This window comes from Nicotiana tabacum, chromosome 16, assembly GCF_000715075.1.
Source record: "Nicotiana tabacum cultivar K326 chromosome 16, ASM71507v2, whole genome shotgun sequence".
Taxonomy (NCBI): domain Eukaryota; kingdom Viridiplantae; phylum Streptophyta; class Magnoliopsida; order Solanales; family Solanaceae; genus Nicotiana; species Nicotiana tabacum.
This window is the reverse complement of record NC_134095.1, coordinates 121,181,409-121,203,755: the sequence shown is the minus strand read 5'-3', so window position 1 is coordinate 121,203,755 and position 22,347 is coordinate 121,181,409. Positions and strand designations below refer to the sequence as shown.

General features: G+C 40.9%; 3 protein-coding genes across 7 annotated transcripts in view; 2 read left to right on the top strand and 1 right to left on the bottom strand.

The window, feature by feature from the left end:
• Positions 1-22,054, bottom strand: part of LOC107811691 (protein PHYLLO, chloroplastic) — a 42,958-nt gene extending 20,904 nt beyond the window's left edge. Inside the window, exons 1-6 of one of the 5 annotated variants that reach the window (XM_075233310.1) lie at positions 21,559-22,054; positions 15,877-16,088; positions 15,697-15,780; positions 3,387-3,644; positions 3,188-3,304; positions 520-2,617 (exon numbers count right to left, since the gene is read on the bottom strand). In XM_075233310.1, coding sequence (XP_075089411.1) covers positions 3,188-3,304; positions 3,387-3,644; positions 15,697-15,780; positions 15,877-15,936 — 519 coding nt within the window. In that variant the 5' untranslated portion in view covers positions 15,937-16,088; positions 21,559-22,054 and the 3' untranslated portion in view covers positions 520-2,617. Of the gene's footprint in view, positions 1-519; positions 2,618-2,914; positions 3,305-3,386; positions 3,645-15,696; positions 15,781-15,876; positions 16,089-21,558 lie in introns of those variants that run through there. The other 4 variants (XM_075233311.1, XM_016636670.2, XM_075233312.1 and 1 more) reach the window with 4 other exon arrangements.
• LOC142170388 (uncharacterized) lies at positions 17,363-17,779 on the top strand. Its single transcript, XM_075232288.1, has one exon. It carries the CDS (start codon positions 17,363-17,365, stop codon positions 17,777-17,779), a length of 417 nt encoding a protein of 138 aa, XP_075088389.1.
• LOC142170387 (uncharacterized) lies at positions 19,293-20,201 on the top strand. The gene is made up of 2 exons (XM_075232287.1): positions 19,293-19,706; positions 19,836-20,201. Exons 1-2 carry the CDS (start codon positions 19,293-19,295, stop codon positions 20,199-20,201), a joined length of 780 nt encoding a protein of 259 aa, XP_075088388.1.
• Positions 22,055-22,347: the final 293 nt, after the last annotated feature.

Here is a 22,347-nt window from a genome sequence, read left to right as displayed (position 1 = left end):
GGCCGACCGTAGCATCGATCAGACGATCTATGTTAGGCAATGGGAACAAATCCTTCGGACACTCCTTATTTAAGTCTTTATAATCTACGCACATTCTTAGCTTATTTCCCTTTTTGGGTACCACTATTATGTTGGCCAGCCATTCAGGGTACTTTTCCTCTCTAATGGACCCTATATTAAGAAATTTTGTTACCTCATCCTTGATAAATGCGTGTTTTATCTCGGACTGGGGTCTTCTTTTTTGCTTCACCGGTTTAAACCTGGGGTCAACACTCAGTCGATAAGAGGTTATTTCCGGCGGGATATCTGTTATATCTAAGTGGGGCCAAGCAAAATAGTCGATATTATCAATAAGAAATTGAATGAATTTTTTCCTGATTTAGGGGATTAATCCCGTTCCGAGGTATACCTTACGATACCTTCCGATTTGGGAGATGCTTGATCAAAACAGCTTGTTCCAGCTTTAATTGTCGATTTCGTTGCATCCGACTCTTCGGGAGAAATGAAAGTTCAAGAAGTGAGGAAATCTTCTTCGTCGTCCTAGGGGGTCTATATGCTCCTAGACACATCCAAGGTCGAGAGTACGGGGGTCGGCTCCTCCTGATAAACTGCAAACATTTCTTTCGCCGCATGTTGTTCCCCATATATGGTTTTTATGCCATCCTTTGTAGGAAATTTAATCATCTGGTGCAGAGTTGATGGTACTGCCCTTATGCTATGTATCCACGGCATGCCAAGCAATGCGTTATACCTTATGTCGCCATTGATGACTTGAAACTTGGTGTTCTGAACCGTGCCGAATGTGTCGACTGGAAGGGTGATTTCTCATTTTGTTACTTCGCCGGTCATGTTAAGGCCGTGGAGGACTCGGAAGGCGGGTATGATCTGATTGAGCAAGCCAAGTTGTTCTACTACACCTGACCTGATTACATTGGCCGAGTTGCCTAGATCTACGAGCGCACGTTTAACCTGAATGTTGTTTAAAAGAAATGAGATTACCAGCACGTCATTATGTGGTTCTGTCAAGGTCTCGAGATCCTCTTCGCTGAATGTAAGGGTGTCTTCGGCCACGCGGCCTCAGATTGGCCCTTCTATTGCGGCGGATATTTTTGTTTGCTTGATCATGGGCCCTTGGGGAATGTCGGTCCCTCCAATAATTATATGAACGACATGCCGAGGAATCTCTTTTGGAGCCCAGGTTGGATTTTGCCAGGTTTCCCGCGAAACTTTTCGGTGCGCTTTCTGGTGAATGTGAGGAGCGATGCCAACGCATTGGGCATCGCATGAGATCATACCCTTGGAGGTTGGCTTCAGTGCATTCACAGGGTTCCATGGTGGTATACCAACACCTGGAACAACCACACCATTCTCTCCTCGGTTCTTGAGGTAGTTTTTTCATCTCTTTTTACTGAGTTAGGCATTTCGACCTAAAATTTGAAGATATTGGACAAAAACAGGTGTGAAAGATAACTTGCATTATGTGATGAAACCAGCAAAAAATAATCACTATTACTTTTAGCCCCATGGTGGACACCAAATTGTTTACCGTAAAAATGGTAATAACAACTAAATTTAATTATGGGACTCTAAAAATACATGATCTATTTTTACACTAGTTGTTAAGCAGTTGATGCTATGTGTGTGAGACTTAGAAACGAAATGAGAGTTAAGGATAAGGTGATAGCCAAACCGATAGGTTAATTATCGGGGCCTCGAGCTTGTCGATTCGGGGGCCTCGAGGTTGATTCCGAAGCTCGGATAGGAGCTATCGAAGGTGGTCGAAGTATGACTAATAGTTACAATAAAATCAGTGAAGGCTCTTTATAGCCAATGACAAGAAATAAATGATGAACAATAACGAAGATAGTAAATGGAAGTAATAATCTCAAGAGAGTATGTTAGAGAGCAGAGAGAATGTTCTTGTTTATTTAGTGTGGAGAAATCAATCCTTACAATGTGGTAAGGACCCCCTTTATATAGAAAAATGAGGGATCATATCATAGTACAAATGCATTTATTACAAAGATATGGAGATGGGATAGCTAGTCGATTTCATGGTGCGGGCTCAGAATAGCCTGACAGACTTTGGGAACTCCCCTATTTTCCAATATAGCCATTGGCTTGCATTTCCCCGAGGTCGAGCATCGACAGCCCTCGAAGGTGAACCTCGACCCTAGTCTCGAGCCTTGGGAAAGTATGTTCGCGAGGCATCATAATGACGAGAAAATTGGATCCTCCAATTTCACCTTGCACACATGTCTTTTTGCAAGCCAACCGACGAGGCAGCGACCTTGAGTTCCGAATTGTTTAGGCAACAGTTTTTGAATTTCTTACATATCATATTGATCTTGTGAGAATTTAATTACCACACCTTGATGTAACCCTTCCTCCTTAGCATATTGATGTACTTCCTCCATTGTACATTTGATCGTAGCTTCACCATGAACGAGCTCCACCTATTTTAGCTCAATTTTTATCGGAACTTGTCCAGTTTGTTTGTTTTCCAGTAGCGCTGCATATGTTGATATTGAATTGATGTTTTTAATCGTCTATCCAAGAGCTTGAAGCTGGGGAGAGGGCTGCACATCCATGGCAGCCTCTTCTACACCATGTCTCCCTAGAGAGAGAGGAGAGAGAAAAGAGCATTTTTTAACACTTCGCTAAACCTCATATTCCCTATAATAGAACATGACTATTCTTTCATTATTTTTTCTTATTTGCATTTTCTTTTCCTTTTTTTTCTTTCCCACCAGACCCAACTGCCCCAAAACATAACACAACTCCTATCCTTTCACAACAAACTTCAGTAATTCACCTACTTCTTCTCCCTCTTGCTAGTAGGCAGTCATGTAGAAACTCGGTGAAAAGCAGTGGATTATAGAATCATGGGTTCATCATTAGTTAAAAGGAAAAATAAGCAAATCTACATAGCAAATTGAAAAGACCAAAGATTTCTCATTAACTTACGGCTGTCTCCCAACACTCAAATCTGATAATACTCTCCTGAGATTCTTTAAATCACAATGCTACAATCGGCTTGCAAGTGTTTTAGTGAAATGTGGATGAGTTCTTAAACTACAGGATGTAAACATATATAACATGTTATCAATTGGTATTGCAAAAACATCTCATGTAGCGGTGAGCAAGAGAAGATGCAAACTCCTATGAAGAGAATCTCATCAAATACCTATTCCATAGATCTCCAGAATAAGCAGGCTGAAAAATCATCCTTGGCCCTACGGACTTTTCTTGCATCTTCATCTATCAATCCCGGACTTCCAGATATTATAACAGCTCCAGCAACCTTCCATCAAGCAAATTGCACAATTGTATTAACTGAAAAAAAATTCTGCAACATACCATAGAATATAATTTCTATAGTATACCTTGTCATTGTATTTTAGAGCCATGTAGAGTGAAATCCTTGCTCCCATAGAATATCCAACAAGAATAACTTTTTGACATTGTAGACTGTCAAACAACTGCTGCAATATATTTACAAAGGCCATAATTGACAACCTTGGTTCCTCTAAACCATGTAGGTCCACTTCAATGCATTTTGTTGAGCCTGAGATAGCCTTCATAATAGAGATCTGATCCCCTCCTATTCCATGGAAGCCACCAAGAAACACTACTACATTACTCTGCATCGCTCAAATTATGCATAAAAGTATATTATTTGGTACTTCTAGTTTATAAGATGAGAAATGGAAAAATTCTTCACCATGTTAAATGACAATAGTATTTTACAACCATAATTGCTAGAAGTAAACTTGTTGTATAAGCAACCAAGCAGGAAAAATAAGATAACACCTGCTACCTGATAAGTAGAGATTTTAACGAGTTTTATGCTCCTTCTTGCTTATGCTTTGATTATAAATCGTTATAAAATAGTCCCAAAAGGCTCATAAGTTGTTCTTGATTGCAGGTTTGATCGACAAAGTGACGAAATGTCAAAGATCGGCTCAAACGGAGTGAAACCTACTTAAGTATCAAAGACAAAGTAAACTGAGGGCAAACAAGCCTAGTGCGGACCGGACAAAATGGAATGCAGTTGAACTAGGTGATTCAGAGAGATGACAAGATCAGGCTACAAGCAACGCGGCCATAGTCCACACTGCGCGACCCGCGGTGAAAGTTCTGTGGTTGCACTGCCTTTTTGTGCGGTCCACGGAAGAGGTATTCAGAGAGATGTCAAAGATCAGCTCAAACGGAGTGAAACCTAACAAAGTAAACTGAGGGCAAACAAGCCTAGTGCGGACCGCACAAAATGGAATGCAGTTGAACTAGGTGATTCAGAGAGATTACAAGATCAGGCTACAAGCAACGCGGCCACAGTCCACACTGCATGACCCGCGGTGAAAGTTCTGTGGCTGCACTGCCTTTTTGTGTGGTCCACGGAAGAGGTATTCAGAGAGATGTCAAAGATCTTACATGATCACGGCCAAGCGATAGCTGAGCTTACCACTATGATGAATCAATTGGCTAAGGCACAGTTGCAACAAGTTCAGAATCCTCGCCAAGTGAATGCCATGGAGGGTGTTAGTATGCTTGTCAACAAGAGAAGGCAAAGGAGGAAACAAAATCAAGGAAATTCTGAGAAATTTGTTTATGAATATGATGGGTGTTAAAATGATGGTTATGATGACCAAAGTGAAGAGGTACAATATGTCAACAACTATCAAGGCAATAGGGGCAACTCTTCAAACCAACAATGGCGACCTCAAGGAAATTGGGGCAATCAACAACAAAGTGGTAGCAATTGGAACAACAACCAAAACAACAATTGGGGTAATCAGAACAACAACCAAGGCAACTAGAATGGAAATAACAACAACTGGGGCAACAACAACAATCAAGGCGGGTGGAACAATAATGGAAACCAAGGCAACATGGGGCAAGGCTTTCAAAGGCCCCCAATGTACCAACAACCAAACAATCCACCCCCTTTATCTTCTCAGGGTCCTAGCTCTTCTAGTAATGATATGGGTGGAATTGAAATGATGTTCGAGCAGATGATGAAGAGGAATGCGGATTTCGATGCACAGTTAGCCTCTCACAACACCTCTATCCGAAACTTGGAGGTGCAATTAGGCCAAATCTCTTAGTCATTGAATACTCGCCCAAAGGGTGCTCTACCAAGTGATACGGTGGTGAACTCGAAGGGTGGAAATAACAATCATATGATTGCGGTTACAACAAGAAGTGGGAGAGGCGGTGATGTAAATGCCTCAAAGCAAAAGCAAGTTATGGATGAAGATGTTGAGTTGCGGGATGTTGATGTACCTTTGATTGTTGAAGATCTGGTTGAAGAGAATGTGAAGAATGATGTAGGGATTGATATTGGTGAGGCCAAGGTAGAAACCCATGTTGCCGTGAGCCCGTCTAGGGAACACGTGATTGACATGCCCGAGCCGGTGGTGCCAAAAGCCAAGGTTCCTCTGCCAAGGACACCTCCACCTTATCCTCAAAGGCTCGCAAAGCAGAAGATTGATAATCAGTTTAAAAAGTTCATTGACATGATGAAGAGCTTATCTAATAATGTGCCTCTGGTGGAGGCACTTGAACAAATGTCGGGATATGCAAAATTCATGAAAGATTTGGTTACAAAGAAGTGTTCTATGGACTGTGAAACTATAAAGATGACTTACCAGGTTAGTGCTATAGTGCATTCAATGCCCCGAAGCTTGAAGATCCCGGTGCTTTCACCATTCCTTGCACCATTGGGAGTGCGGATTTTGCTAAAGCTCTTTGTGACTTAGGAGCTAGTATCAATTTGATGCCCTACTCAGTTTTCAAAACTTTGGGTATTAGGAAACCTAGGCCAACTTCAATGAGACTTCAAATGGTGGATCGATTGATGAAGCGACCTTTGGGCATTATTGATGATGTGCTTGTCCGGGTGGACAAATTCATATTAATGGCCGACTTTGTGATTGTGAGGTGGACTATGAGGTTCCTATTATCTTTGGCAGACCTTTCCTTGCGACGAGGAAGGCATTGGGTGATGTTGAAGCGGGTGAGCTCACTTTCTGAGTGGGAGATGAAAAGGTCGTTTTGCATGTTTGCAAATCTATGAAGCAGCCCAATAGCACCGAGGTGTGCTCATTTGTAGACCTTGTCGCAGCAGTGATTGTAGATGATACCAGTGCTATAATCAACGTGGAAGATCCGCTTGAAGCAGTGCTCTTGAACATGGATGTTAATGATGATGCTAGTAGAGTGGAAAGTGTCAATGCTCTACATGGGATGGGCTCTTATTCTTATGAGTCGAGGAAGCTATCTTTTGATCTTAAAAACCGGAAAACTCCACCAACAAAGCCATCCATTGAGGAGCCACCGGTGTTGGAGTTGAAGCCACTTCCTCCACACCTCAGGTATGAATTCTTGGGTTCAAATTCTACTTTACCAGTTATTCTTTCTTCTTGCCTTACTAACATACAGGTTGAGACCACTTTGGCGGTGCTTCAAAAGCAAAAAAGGGCAATTGGATGGACTCTAGCTGACATTCGGGGAATAAGCCCCGCATTGTGCATGCACAAAATCATCTTGGAGGAGGATGCAAAGCCTTCCTTGGAGCATCAAAGAATATTAAATGAAGCAATGCAAGAAGTGGTGAAGAAAGAGGTTATCAAGTAGTTGGACGCCAGTATGGTTTATCCTATTTCTGACAGTTCTTGGACTTCTCCGATGCAATGTGTGCCGAAGAAGGGTGGTATGACTGTGGTGGCCAATGACAACAATGAACTTATTCCAATGTTGCATGATGGCTATTTTCACCGACATGGTGGAGGATATCTTGGAGGTTTTCATGGATGATTTTAGTGTGGTTGGGGATTCATTTGAGGAGTGTCTGAAAAATTTGGATAGAGTATTGGCCCGGTGTGAAGACACAAACCTCGTACTCAATTGAGAAAAATGCCATTTCATGGTTGAAGAGGGTATAGTGTTGGGTCACAAAATCTCGAAGTGAGGAATTGAGGTTGACAAAGCCAAGATAGAGGTGATTTGAAGGCTTCCTCCCCTATTTCTGTCAAAGGGGTGAGGAGTTTTCTTGGGCACGCGGATTTTTACCGGAGGTTCATAACGGATTTTTCTAAAGTGGTACACCCTTTGTGAAAGTTGCTAGAGAAAGATGCAAAGTTCTTATTCGACGATAGTTGTATGCAAGCATTCGAGCTTCTCAAGCTCAAGTTGACTTCTACCCCCATCATTAACGCACCAAATTGGAGCTTGCCCTTCGAGCTCATGTGTGATTCTAGTGATGTTGTGGTTGGGGCTGTTTTGGGCCAAAGAATCAACAAGATATTTCATCCAGTGTACTACGCAAGCAAGACCATGAATAATGCTCAAAGGAACTATACAGTCACCGAGAAAGAGTTGTTGGCTATTGTGTTTGCTATGGAAAAGTTTCGACCTTACCTTATGGGGGCCAAAGTTATAGTGCACACCGACCATGCCGACCTTAGGTATTTGATGACCAAGAAAGACTCCAAGGTGAGATTGATGAGATGGGTGTTACTTCTTCAAGAGTTTGATCTAATAATTGTTGACCAGAAGGGTAGTGAGAATCAAGTGGCGGACAACTTGTCCCATTTGGAAGAGGAGGGGAGGCCTTGTGACGATCTTAAGATCAATGATTCATTTCCCGATGAACAACTCCTTGCGGTGTCAATGAAGGATATGTCATGGTTTGCCGATGTTGCCAATTACCTTGTGACTGGAATAATCCCTTATGAGCTCTCTTCTAACCAAAGGAAGAAGCTCAAGCGGGATAGTTTGGATTTCTATTGGGATGAGCCATACTTGTTCAAGATTTGCACGGATGGTGTGATTCGTAGATGTGTCCCGGAGGAAGAACAATTGAGTATCTTAGAGGCTTGCCATTCTTCATCCTATGGTGGCCATCATGGTGGGGTGAGGACCGCCTCAAAAGTTCTTAGTTGTGGATTCTATTGGCCCACCTTATTCAAAGATGCGGGCGATTTGGTGAAGAGATGTGATGAGTGCCAAAGAGCGGGTGGAATTTCAAAAAGGGATGACATGCCTCTCAATACGATTCTTGAAGTGGATATCTTTGATGTTTGGGGCATCGATTTCATGGGTCCATTTATTAGCTCTTGTGGGAATACTTACATTCTCGTGGCGGTTGATTATGTTTCAAAATGGGTTGAAGCCGTGGCTTTGCCTAATAATGAAGCCCGGAGTGTTGTTGTGTTTCTTAAAAAGAGCATCTTCACAAGGTTTGGCACTCCTCGTGCAATTAATAGTGATGGGGGTCTCACTTTTGCAACAAGGCTTTCAACACGTTGCTTTCCAAGTACGGTGTCATTATAAGGTTTCTACCCCCTATCATCCTCAAGCTAGTGGTCAAGTGGAGGTCTCCAACAGATAAATTAAGAGCATCTTGTCAAAAATTGTCAATGCTAATAGGACCGATTGGTCAAAAAAGTTGGATGACACTCTATGGGCTTATCGGACAGCTTAGAAAACTTCGATTAGTATGTCTCCATATCGGTTGGTGTTTGGAAAAGCTTGTCATTTTCCGGTTGAGTTAGAGCACAAGGCCATGTGGGCTTTGAGGAAGTTGAATTTGGAATGGGATGTTGCGGAAAATCTTCATGTTGAACAACTCAATGAGCTCGATGAGTTTAGATTCCATGCCTACTCAAGTTCATCCTTGTATAAGGACAAAATGAAGTACCTTCACGACAAATATGCTCGGGGTAAGGAGTTTAAGGTTGGAGATATGGTTCTCTTGTTCAATTCCCGATTACGTCTGTTTCTGGGTAAGCTCAAGTCAAAGTGGAGTGGGCCATTTGAAGTTGTGTTTGTGACCCCATTTGGTGCTCTTGATCTAAGGAACAAAAATGGTGAAGTTTTCAGAGTTAATGGGCACCGGGTCAAGCATTATCTTGGAAAATTTGATGACAGCCACGTGGTGGCACTTCTTCATCTAAAGTGATATGATGGTAACATACGTCGTGCTGCGACGTTAAATCAAGCGCTTCTTGGGAGGCAACCCATGTCTTTTTCTTCTTGTTTCCTTTCATTTTCTTTGTAGTGTATGATTGATTTTTGAGCTAATTGGTTGTGAGATGTTGCAGGGACTGTGTTGATACAATACCAAACAGTTTGGGAAAAATTGAACAGTCTCTGAAGTTGCCAGTGTGGCCGCACTGCACTTTGTGCGGTCCGCACTGGTGAAGGACAAGTGAGGTGCTCCCTGATGCTTGCCACCGCGGCCGCATTCCATTTAGTGCGGACCGCGGAGGTTGCCTTCTCAAGGTTCTTCTGAACAAATCCAGCATGGTCTACGGTCCATTTTGTGCGGCCGCACTGGTAGGTAAGGCTGGGTCCCACGTACATTTCTATAAATAGACCTCTAAGGTCACCGATTACCCTTTTCGAAAAATTAATTCTCTGAAACTTAAAAATCACCATTCATTTTCCCTCTTGTTTATACTAGCTTGTTTGCATTGTGTTTCTTCACTTCTTCTCAATATCTGGTAACAATTCAACCACTTCTTGTTATTTTAATTAGTTAATTTCATTTTATGTCATTTTTTATTAACTGTGTAGGCTTCTTTCCCCCGTAATTCTTCAAATTTGATGTTAGTTTAGTTTAACTGTTAAGTTTTGTGTGCTTGAGGAGTATTATTAATTGGGTAAATTGAGTAGGGACAAAGTTAGGTGAAAATTTGAACAAAAATGCAAGACAAGAACCCTAACTCAGTGCCTTGACCAAGCACCCACCACGGACCGCGGTTGTTTTTATGCGGTCTGCGATGCCATTTTGTGTGGACCGCTGTGAGGATTTTTCAGGAATTGAGCTCTTGCCCAGCGTGCCTGCATTGCATTTTGTGTGGTCCACGCTGGCCCACTGCATCCGCGGTGCTACCTTGTGCGGGCCGCGGTGGTTGGATTCAGAGAGGTAGTGTTATAGACCTTACCTCAGTGCGGACCGCGGTCGCCTTTATGCGGTCCGCGGTGCCCCCAGTGCGGCCGCACTCCTTTTTGTGCGGGCCGCGGTGCACTGTTTCTGCAACATGTTCTGCAGCTTGTGGCTTCTGTTCTGCAAATTCATTTTCCACATCTCTTTCACTATCTGTGTTGATACTAACAAAGCTAGACGTTTATGCTTGCAGGAAATGGTCAAACAAAGAGGCAAAGGCTTGAAACAATCTGGCCGAGGTAATTCCTCCTGGGGAGGGAAGCAAAGAATGGTAAAACTCACTCCCCAGGCTAGAAAAAACATAAAGGACATGAGGAAAGCAATCAAAGCGGCTGACAGAGCCATTGACAACTCGGGGAGTAAGTACGAGCCCTCCGGGAGATCTCTTCAGATTCAGTCCCGATATGCATCCCGTATCCGAAGAACGCCATACATAGAGACACTCATCACTCGTCCCTCGATGCTCGAGCTTCAATCAACATTTCTTCCGGGTCGTCTGAGGGCTCAGCAGCAGGTAGTGGGGATGAATACTCTACCTCTCCCACATCGTCAATATCTAGGGGTGTTGTCCGGACTAGAAATCCCGCTGTCTGGGAAGATAGATTCGTCAGTCAGGTGGCGTTCCACAAGTTTAGGGAATGGTGGTCGGCACGAAAGTTTATTCTTGAGAGGAGCTTCATTGACAGAGACCTTCTACCCCTACACCCCAATGTACATAGACAGTTTCAAGCTCGAGTGGGTTGGGAGCACTTCAAAGATAATTGTGTGAAAGCGAATGAGCACATGGTCAAGGAGTTTTATAGTAATGTGGCCCACATCCTGAAGGGCACTAAAGTGACCAAAGTGCGAAACAAAAATATGGTATTTACCGGGAAGGCACTAAATGAATACCTGGGGTTCAACGAAGAAGATGAGTCCCTTTACAATGAAACATTGGCAATGGGCGAGGAGGTTCGTCTATAGTTAGCCTCATACCTGGCAGTCCCGGGTACGGTTCCAGAGTGGTTGCAAGCAGGGGTCAAAATACTTCGGAGGACTTTTAACTTTGAGGCTAGGGGGTGGTTGACTTTTGTGTGCAGTCGGCTCGACCCCACTACCCATGATCAGACTATTCCGCTTGCCCGGGCTGTTCTTGTTGCATCTATTATGGCGGTATACCTTATCAAGTGAGCAATGTGATGTCCCGCGTCATTTATGCAGTGGGGTTTGAGCATGATCAGAACTACCCTTTTCCCAGCACCCTCACTATGTATTCTAGGGACCAGGAGGTGGAGAATAGACCTTTTGACATCAAGGTCAAACCCGTGGCTCCGTTTTCATGGTACAGTCTGAAGGGGTCAGACAACCCCAAGGAAAAAAATTACAAGCCGCCTGCTTCTGCCCCAACCGGCTAGTCTGAAGAGCCGGTTGCGGTAGCGCCCTCCACTGAGCCTGCTTCCACAGTTGCTGACATGCCTTCCGAACCTTCCACTACTGCTGGTCCCTCTACTTTAGCTGGCCCGGGGATTCCATCTTCCTGGGGCCCATCCTATCATTGCCCACCAGCTGAGCCAAACACTTCATAGCTTGAACAACTAGATGTCAGTTGCATCATCCAAGTTGTCCACCTTGACTTCTACCATTGCGGCTCAGTCGGCACCGCAGCCAGCACAGCTTCTATAGGCCATTGAGGATATATTGAAGATGATCCTGGAGAACCAGGAAAAGAACATCAGTACTCAGGGTGCCTTGGCTAAGGAAGTAGATTCACATGGTAAGACCCTGAAGAAGCTTACCAGGGTGCACAAGAAGTTGCGCAAAACACGGGCTTCCAAGGAGTCAATGAAGGAGCTTAGAGCGGATATGGACAAACTGAAGGCAGACCAGCTACCTTTAAACTTGCTATTTGAGGATCCAGCTCCAACAACAGTACCAGCAGTAGAGCCACAGAGGCTTCCAAAGAAGAAGAGGAAGCTCCCTAGTGCAGATGAGGCGATCATCCAATTAGCGGACCCACCGGAGGCTCCCTCCAATGAGCCACAGGATGTTCCTGATATTCAGCCCATCCAGGTCCAGGCCCCAGTCCCAGCAGCTGAGCAGTAGAAGACCAGGAACCAGTCTGAGGTTCCTGCGCATACAGAGGACCCAGGGACCACTGATGATCCCATGCAGACGGACACAGCTTAGGGAGTTCCCATATCCTTTCCTTATACTTTTTGGTGCTTATTTGTTTAGTCGGCATTGGGGACAATGCCAGCTTTTATTTGAGGAGGTGCGCGCTACATTTTTGGATGACTGTATATATTATTACACTTTATGTCTTTTTGATTTTTATCTTTGGTCTGTATATAATTTTATGTTTAGTTACTTTTATCGCACTTTTTATCTTTCATTTGGTCTGTATATAAAGTTATATTATTGTATATATTCATCCCCGTTGTATATTCAAATCCCCTATTGTACACATTCATTCTATTTTCTATTTTCATAAAAAAAAAAATTAGTTCCTTAGATAGGCTCGTAGCTTTTTGTTTTGTTTTTGGCACTTTCGATAAGCCTTTGGTTTTCTTAATGCCACGGTTCTTTCCAAAGGTGGAGTATTGTGTGAACCGGGTGGCTCTTCCCGATGATGGATGGCGTGACAACCTTCTTAAGGGTTTGAGTCCATTTTTGTTTCTATTTTTGGTAGCTTGTAATTAAGGTTTCCTCAAGCAAAGCTTCACTTGGGCCTAACACAGTTGCCTTTGATCCCATGGTCAAAGACAAGTCGTTGTGTTTAGGATGGTGAAAGTCATGACCTTGAGACTCTTGTATTGACGAAACAATCATCATGTGGTCTTTTGGGACCATTGTGTGCTCAAATCGTGTCTAAGGTTGTTATGGGTCCCCAACTCTATGTCTTTAACAATCCTTGAGCTTGTGTGGTGAGAAATTGAATTGTGAGTCCAAATTTCGAGCCAATGGTCTAGAACTTGCCCTGAATGTCTGTTGAGGTGAAATCTTAAGTGAAATTTGGCTTTAGAAGTGATTATAGGCTCTCCTTGATCCAAATGATAGTTGAACAATTCCATATCCCACCAATGATATACTCCCTAGTTAACCCTTTTGAGCCTTAAACCTTTTTCTTTCAAGAACCAATATTATCAGCTTATATCCATTCCAAAATATACCCTCTTTTGGCACTCGATCTTCCCTTGAGCAATGGCAAAAGTCTAAGTTTGGGGGGAGAGACGAGAGAAGGAACAAGTGGTAAAAGGTACTAAATCGAAGAAAAGGAAGGCAATGAAAAAGAAAAGAAAACAAAAGAAAAAGACAAAAAGAAAGCCCAAGGTGAAAAGAATAAAAAGGGATTCAAGAAAAAAACAAAAGAGAAAAAGGTGTGGAAAAAGTTGAAAAGGGAGAAACACTTTGAAGTGCAATAAAAAGAGTGACATTACGTCTATCTAACCCCTTAAAAAGAATTGAGATACTCAGAGAGTCAAGAGAATTGTGCCAAATGAATCAAAAGAAGTGCTTACGGGGAAATGGAACCCATTTAGACCAAACCTTTCCGACCCTGAACCAAAAGCCTTCACATTGACTCCTCAAAAGCCCTATATGATCTTGAGTTGAAAGATGCTTACATTAGTGGATACTTACATGAGGGGCAAGCATATGGTACTTAGAGCTGGACTTGTGACTTTTCCTTGAGAGAGATTAGTAAATTCCCATTAACCTCGGTTTGTGTGCTAATACTCTAAAAGGTGAGGTTTGCTTAGGGAGAGTTTAGGATGTGTGAGTTTGAGTTCCACAATGGCCAAAGTAAATGGAAAGAGTTCTTTGACATAATGAGTCAACTCTTGATGCTCTTGTGTCACACTTGATCCATAGTTTTTCAAAGTTTAAATGTTGTTAATGATTCATTCATATTGAGGGCAGTTGTTAGTCCCAATTGATGCTTGTTGAGGTTATTTTAGGAGAGTTGTAAATACTTGGATTTTCCTTTAGGGGGTGGGTGGGTTTTATTTTGTTTGCTTGAGGACAAGCAAAGGCTTAAGTTTGGGGAGTTGATAAGTAGAGATTTTAACGAGTTTTATGCTCCCTCTTGCTTATGATTTGATTATAAATCATTACAAAATAGTCCCAAAAGGCTCATAAGTTGTGCTTGATTGCAGATTTGATCAACAAAGTGACGAAATATCAAATATTGGCTCAAACGGAGTGAAACCTACTCAAGTATCAAAAACAAAGTAAACTGAGGGGCAAACAAGCCTAGTGCGGACCGCACAAAATGGAATGCGGCTGCACTAGGCGATTCAGAGAGATGGCAAGATCAGGCTACAAGCAACGCGGCCGCAGTCCACACTGCGCGGCTCGCGGTGAAAGTTTCGCGGTCGCACTGCCTTTTTGTGCGGTGCGAGGAAGAGGTATTCAGAGAGATGACAAAAACCAGGCCTCAAGCAGCGCGGCCGCAATCCACAGTACGTGGTCCGCGGTGAAGGTTCTGCGACCGCACTGCCTTCTTGTGCGGTCCACGGAAGAGATATTCATAGAGATGGAAAATGCTAACGGGGTCCACAGTCATTGTTGTGCGGACCGCGACGGCTGCATCTGCGGTCGCGATCCATTTTACACGATCCGCGAAGCCCAAGTCAGAGAACCCAAAATTAAAGTCCAAGAGCCTAGCACGGCCGCGGTCCATTTTACGTGGCCCGCACTAACCCCGCAGGGGTATTTTTGTCAAGTTTTTCCAGCCTAGTATAAATAGAACAATTTATCATTTTTAGGTTATCAGATATATCCAGAACATAGCTACGCTCATGGGAACATCACCTGTAGCCATTTTTTGGCATCTTAGCTTCAATTTAACGATAGATTCTTGTATTTTCATTTAGCATTTAATTAATATACCTTGCCCTTCATCTATTTATCTATTTTCTTCTTCAAGTATGAGTAGCGAAACCCATTAGCTAGGGTTGTGGCTCAACCCTAGTGTGGGTAATTGATGGGTGTTGCCATCTATTGTTAGATTGACTATGGGTGTATGTTATTTGGGTTAATTTATGGTTTAATTTATGAATTGGTGGTTGCAAACACTGGTTTGTGCTAAGTTGACTTGGATCTTCTTGAGAAAGAAAGCTCAAGTCTCCAAAATTGACCCAACAAGGAGTTGGGATGGACTCAAGAGAATTGATAGTCCCAATTAAAGGGTTAAACCTCGAGAGAGTAATTACCCCACTTGAACATTAGTTGCTTGAGCTAATTTGCCTACTCGTTTGGTCTCTCGAGAGTCAATTGGGCAAAATCACTCTCTCTACCGAGAGGTGTAAGAGTGGGTAAAATTGTGCAACGGTTATAGCATAAGCCCCAATTATGTCAATCGAACTTTAGTAACTTCTACCCGTCAATTAGCCACCTAGGTAATGTCACGACCCTAGTGCCCTTCTTCCCATAAGATACAACTTAACAATTATCCCGTCGCATAATCTAGTTTCAATTAATAGTTGGTAATAGCAGTTTATAATCTAAAAACCCAAAAATGTATGTAAGTGACATTTGGAACAAATACACATTTCTAGTCTAGATAGATACTCGACTCCATTCCTAGCTCCCCGTGGAAATCGATCCCGACCCTCATATCGGGTAAAAGCTATTGTGACCCGCTCTTCCTACTTTTTAGTAGTGTGGAGTTTGAAGCAATCACTACCCCATTGACAAACTTATTATTATTATTTTTTTTCAAAGCTAGGTTCATCATATTGGATTGCAGGAAACTTCTTCACCTTTCCCTGCTGATGGGCCCATTGTGCAAGCAATGCTTCATTTCCAGAACCCCCAACAATGCTTGGTTTGATAACCTGACAAATCTATTGAGCAAGAATTCCTTTTTTTAATAAGTGTCTAATAGGGAAGAATTCCTTTTTTTATATGTATCTAATAGGGAAGGATTCAAAATATAGTACCTTTGTACAACAATTAGAAATATGCCACATTCTAAATAATGATATACCATAATACCCCATAGACTTACAAAAGCAACTATCATTGGGTGAGTGTACTTTGTGAGCACTTTAAGGTGATTTTTTCTTATACTGTTGATAGTTTCATCCAAAGCTTCTAGTAAGCCAGTCTCATCACAGAATTTGATTATATTATCTCCATCATTAACAGGCTCCTGAAATAACAAAATTTAATATAAGTATCTAACATTTTAGGAACTGAGAACTAATGTCAAAAAGATGAATGCCTAAACATTTAGGCAAACTATGTTGCCGAATTGTCTAAACATTAAAACAATGGCCCTAAAATTAGGGTATTCACTAGATTGAAATTTTTACAACATAAATTTACAATACTGCCTCTTAGTTATGGTAATGTAACTCCTCTGTATCTCATTATTACTTTTTGCAACTATGTTAATTTTAATTTTATATTCAAGACCAACATCTCGTATTATACTTCTTCATTAATGTAACATAGTGTTGAGTGCTGAAGTTTTGATGATTAACAAAATGTGGCTAACTACTCAAAGAACCATGTCTTCAATGTAGTTGCTTAAATGTTGTGAAGAACCAACTTCTTAGGTTAAAAGATCAACTCCTCATGATTGATACTTGTACGTTTGTATAAGACAGTAACTTTATCTCAAAGTTACCAGGTTCGAGTTTGGTGGAAGATGGCTGATGTAAGTGATAAATGTCGTTGCTCAAGAAGATGTGGATAATCTGTCAGAGACAAAAGTCCCAAAGCTTGTAGAATCCTTGGAACATTAGGAGTCCTATCAAAGAGGAAGTTGAATATGAATAGGACTCCTGGAAGATCTCAAGTCGTATTTAAATAAGATTGAGTTTGGGCATCTGAACTATCCTTTCACATATCAACAACAAGGTCATAAACTAGTTCACTTGTATTGAGTACTTATCTTGTACTCTTCCCGAGTTAGTCTAGTAAATGTATTTTAGGAAATTGAGTTGTAATCAAGTGTTATAAACAATTAGTGAATTGGAGTGAGTGGTTAGTTTAACAAGTTTGAGTTACTTATGAATTAAATAGGAGTAGTAGGAGTACTAAAAAGTATTTAATTATAGTACTGTAATTGATACATTTTGGCTCATTGTTTAGCGGAGTTGGAGCTGAAAATCCTACTTGGTAGGTCGTGGTTTTTACACCTTTTGAGTCGGGTGATTTTTCACGTAAAAATCACTATGTTCATTTTATTGCATGTTTATTTTTTGCTTAAGGAACGCGGTAAAGAACCAAGTTCTTTAATAATTCATACGGGTACTCAAACTAATAATTGGTATCAGAGCAGGTTCTCTCATTTACTCGGCTAACAACTAGAGTGATCTTGGAAGAAATATGAGTGCTCCACCGAGAATTAATTAAGGACAATCACCTACCAGACCACCCCTGTTCAATGGAAAATATTACAGTTGGTGGAAAGCAAGAATGAGAGATTTCTTAACTATTGAAGACTGTGAAATATGGACCATAGTAAACCAAGGTCCTTTAATTCCTACTAAACAAAATGCACAAAGTGAAACAGTTCCTAAGGACCCCTCTAAATTTGTGGCACAAAGTGAAACAGTTCCTAAGGACCCCTCTAAATTTGTGGCAGCAGATTTCAGAATGATGGAGAAGAATGAAAACGCTAAGAAAATCCTTATATGTGGACTTGATCCTGATGAGTACAATAAAATTTCTATGTGCTCTAATGTGAAGAAGATTTGGGATGCACTCCAAACCGCTCATGAAGGAACAAACCAAGTTAAGAGATCAAGAGTTGAACTACTCATGAGAAACCATGAGCTTTTCTCTATGAAGGAGTCTGAGCGCATCCAGGATATGATGACTAGGTTCACTTAATAACCAATGAACTGAAATCACTTGGAAAGGTGTTTACCTATGAAGAGTTGGTTAGCAAAGTCCTAAGCATCCTTTCAGCTTCATGGGAATCAAAAGTAACTGCAATCCAGGAAGGCAAAGAACTGGATTAAAACTCACTTGATGAGTTGGTTGGAACTTAGAAACTCATGAAATGATAAAGATGGAACTACGTAAAGAAGATCCAAAGAAAGATAAGGCCTTGGTCTTTAAGGCATCCGAGGATGATGAATCTGACTATGATGATCCTAATCTAGCAATGTTTACCAAGTTCAAGAAGTTCATGAAGAATTCCAAAAGTGCATCCAAAAGAGTGACCAGTAGTAAGCACAAGAAGATTGAAAAATATAACTATGATGGGTGCTACAAGTGTGGCAAGCTAGATGACATGGTAAAGGTCTGCCAAATGTGGGAAATCGAGTGGAGGAAAAAACAAGTTGAAAAAAAGAAACGGGAGAAAATGAGAGAGAGCAGTTCCAACAAAGGAAAAATCCTAAGTAAAGAATTTACTAAAGCTATGAAGCAAGCATTCTTGGCAGCGTATGAGGACAGTGAGAATGATCAAGAAGAACAAAAAGAGGATGAGTCTATTAGTCTCTATGCTGTGATCGATGAACATCAAGCTGTGAAGACAGCACCCTTAGTACAACTTGGGATGGACATTGAAAGACCTCCTTTGTTTGATGAACTCCACTATGATGAATGGTAGCTACGTATAGAAACATTTCTTCAGGCTACTGACTTTGATCTATGGGTAATTGTCAGTCATGGACCGATTCTCTCAACCAAATTGGATGGTGAATGTAACAAGTGAAACGAAAGAGAATAGGAATACGATGAGGGAGATCGTCAGCTAGTTCATAAAAATGCCAAAGCAAAGGACTTGCTCTACAGAAGTTTGTCTAGAAATACCCTCTTCAGAGTGTCCTCTTGCATCTCTGCTCATGATATATGGAGGACATTGGAAACTAACTTTGGAAATGAAAACATCGAAGTGGCTCTGGTGGCGATTGAAGAATCAAAAATAGAGGAAGAAATGATAGGAATGATGGACATGAGTGATTAAAAAACTAAAGATGAAACAAACCAGGTAAGTATATCTGACGTGAAAGAAAATATTCATGCTATGTCCAAAAAGCAATTGATGTCCATAATTGTAACATTAATGAATGAAATGGATAAAATGAGTAATGAAAATGATTTGCTAATCAGCAATCTTTCTTGTGTCAAACTCGACATCAAAGAGCTTGAATCCGACAAAGCCAGTTTAGAGAAATAGGCCAAAGACCTTAAGAACCAGGTTCTTGAATTAACTTCTGAGAATATATATATATGGCAAAGTCAAATGAGTGATCTGCATGATAAGCTTGAATGTGTCAAACTCGACATCAAAGAGCTTGAATCCGACAAAGCCAGTTTAGAGAAATAGGCCAAAGACCTTAAGAACCAGGTTCTTGAATTAACTTCTGAGAATATATATATATGGCAAAGTCAAATGAGTGATCTGCATGATAAGCTTGAAAAGGAATTAAAAATTGCTAATGATATTTTCTGTAAAGCTGAATGTAGAAATAAAGTCATGCATGAGAACCTAGAAAAGGTTAATTATGAACTCTCTAGACTAAGCAAATGGCATAGATCTTCTGATGCCTTGAATTGGTTGAATGAAAACTGTAGCACTAACAAATCTGGAATTGGCTATAGAAAACATGTCCCTAAGTTTGACCCAAAGTATGTAGAAATTTCTATTAATAAAATGTGCACTTATTGTGGAAGAGTAGGACACTTTAGAAACATATGCCCTGCCTTAATTCATGCTCAGTTTAGGAACACCTTTGGTATTGCTAAAAATGTGAAGAAGGAAGAGGAGCCAAAGGTTAATCCTCCTGTCGATACTAAGTGGATTAAGGTTAACAAGAAAATAGCTTCTAATCCTCTCCCCTTCTGGTCAAGAAGGGATCTGATTCATCCCTTTTCAAATAAAAAGGAACCCAAGCTTGTCTGGGTTCCCAAAACTAACTTGTGAATTTTGGTGCAGGCTAAGGTGAGAGGAAACAATCAGGACTGCTATCTAGACAGTGGATGCTCAAGACATATGACTGGAGAAAAGAAAAACTTTTTCTCACTAAAAGTCTCCCAAGGAGGGAGTGTGTCATTTGGTAATGGGAAAAAAAGCCAGATAAAAGGTATTGGTAATATTGGCAAGTCACTCTCTCATGCTATAGAAGATGTTTATAATGTGGTAGGTCTTAAACACAATCTTGTTAGCATCTCTCAAATGTGTGACAAAGGAAATGAGGTAAAATTCAATTCCAAAATTTGCACTATCACTAAGCTTGATACTGATAAAATTGTGCTAAGGGGTAAGAGACATAACAATGTCTACAAGATATCGATTATGTAACTTCCCCAGAGTGAGCACACATACTTGAGTGTAGTGGAAGATGATCCACTACTATGACATAGAAGACTGAGACATGTCAGTCTCTCTCAACTCAATAAGTTGGCAACTAAGGACTTGGTCCTTGGGCTGCCTAAAGTTGAATTCAGCTCTGACAAAGTATGCAATTCCTGTGTTAGAGGGAGAAGATGAATATGAAAACCTCAAGGAAATTAAAAGTGATCATGAGGAACCAGAAGAAGACAGAGCTACTCTAACTGTTGATCAGTGTCACACCTCCTTTTTCCCGAGGGGATAGGGATAGGGAGTTTTTCCAATTAAAGTGACATAAATCGAAATGGGATTATTTATTTAATTTCAGAGTCACCACTTGGGATAATTTTATGGTGTCCCAAGTCATCGGTTTATTTTAAATCCCAAATCGAGGAAATTGACTCTATTTTTGGTCTGTGAACACAGAAGACGAGGTAAGAAATTCTGTTAACCAGGGAGAAGGTGTGAGGTACTCCCGATTTTCGTGATTTTAGCACGGTCGTTCAGCTATTAATATTTGGCATAATTATCTGATTTATTACATGTTTTAAACCTATTGTGCATTTTTAACTTTATAACCGCTTTTATTTATTTATGGAATTATTTTTGGAACAAGTCACAATGTTGTACACTTGTCGTTTTGGTACACATTGCAAACTGCGTCACATTAAATGCACCCGCGATTTATGACATATTTATTTTATTATTATTATTCGAAGTTGTGGTCGGGTCAATGAAATGCACACCCAAATTGGGGATTATGTATCGTGACTATGCCACGAGAGTCGTACCCATAGCCACGATGATTTATTAATCGCGCCTAAAGAAAGCTACGATGTTCATAATTTTCCTAAAATTAATTTTGAGATTATTGCGTATGGGCTCCTTTATCAAAATGATTCATTTATCCCAAGTAATTATCTGAACAACCAAACAGTCGATAACAAGTAAGTTTTCACCGCAAACCTTATGACCCATATATTTCTTATACATGTACAGAATCCCCAACCCAATTAAGATAACCAATTCAACCAAGCCAATATTTCTACTAGTCCATTAAACCCTCTCACTACTCCAATATTTTAACTAATAACAAAAAACATGAAACATTAAGTGCATTTATCATATTATGGACTAATTTCTCACGGGAAACCACGAAAACACAAAAGACAAACAAGTAAACAATTTAAGATACCCATTTTAACATGCTAGTTCAGAGATAAACAGTGATAGGCATAGACCAAAAATTTAGTATAAGATTTAAGAGCAATATTATATCCCTACGTATAAAACACAAAGAAAATACAGGAACCAGAGAAGGAAAGACCTTTTTATTAGACTGAATTTGAACTTTGTTTGTTGGACAAATTGAAACTTAAAGAGCGACCGGGCCACGAACAAGCACCTCGATCGGAGCTCGACTAACAAAAAATCGATCTCATCTCAAACGGACCTCTCAAACTCGGATTTTGGCTGGTTTCAACGGTGAAGGAGACAAGCTGATTTCGGCTGAATTCTGAAGGGCCTTTGAGATTTGAGCCACTGCTTTTGTTAAGGAGGTGGGGTCATGGGGTGTTGTTTTTTAGCTGGGTTTGGAGGTTGTTTTTTTTGGGGGGGGGGGGGGGTTGTTGGCTATATGGTTCTTTAATGGTGTGGTGAGAGCTTATGGTTTAATGGTTATGGAATAGATCTCTTTTCTTCTGTTTTCATGTCCTCTTCTCTGATCTGCTCCTCTCGTTTTCTTTGCTTTTAACCCCTTTTTCTTTTTCTGCGCCGCTTTTTTACTTACGTTCCTAGGGTTTTTTTTGCTTCCCTTTTCTGTTGTTGTGTGTGTTATATATAAATGAAAAAGGAAGGAAAAGGCTCCCCTCCCAACACGTGTGTGAGCTGTGCAAAAGAATCTCATGTGCAAATATTTTTTTTGTTTGTTTTTACCCCCCCCCCCCCCCTCCTTTTATGCATATGAGTGTTTTGTACTTGTGAAAAATGATAAGAAAGAGAATTTTTTTACCAAAAAAATCCTATGAAAGTGACATGCCCATGTGAATGAATGGAGAGTAAAAGATGCAAAATGCCAAATTCATTTTGTACCCACAAAATTTGAAAAAGAAGAAAG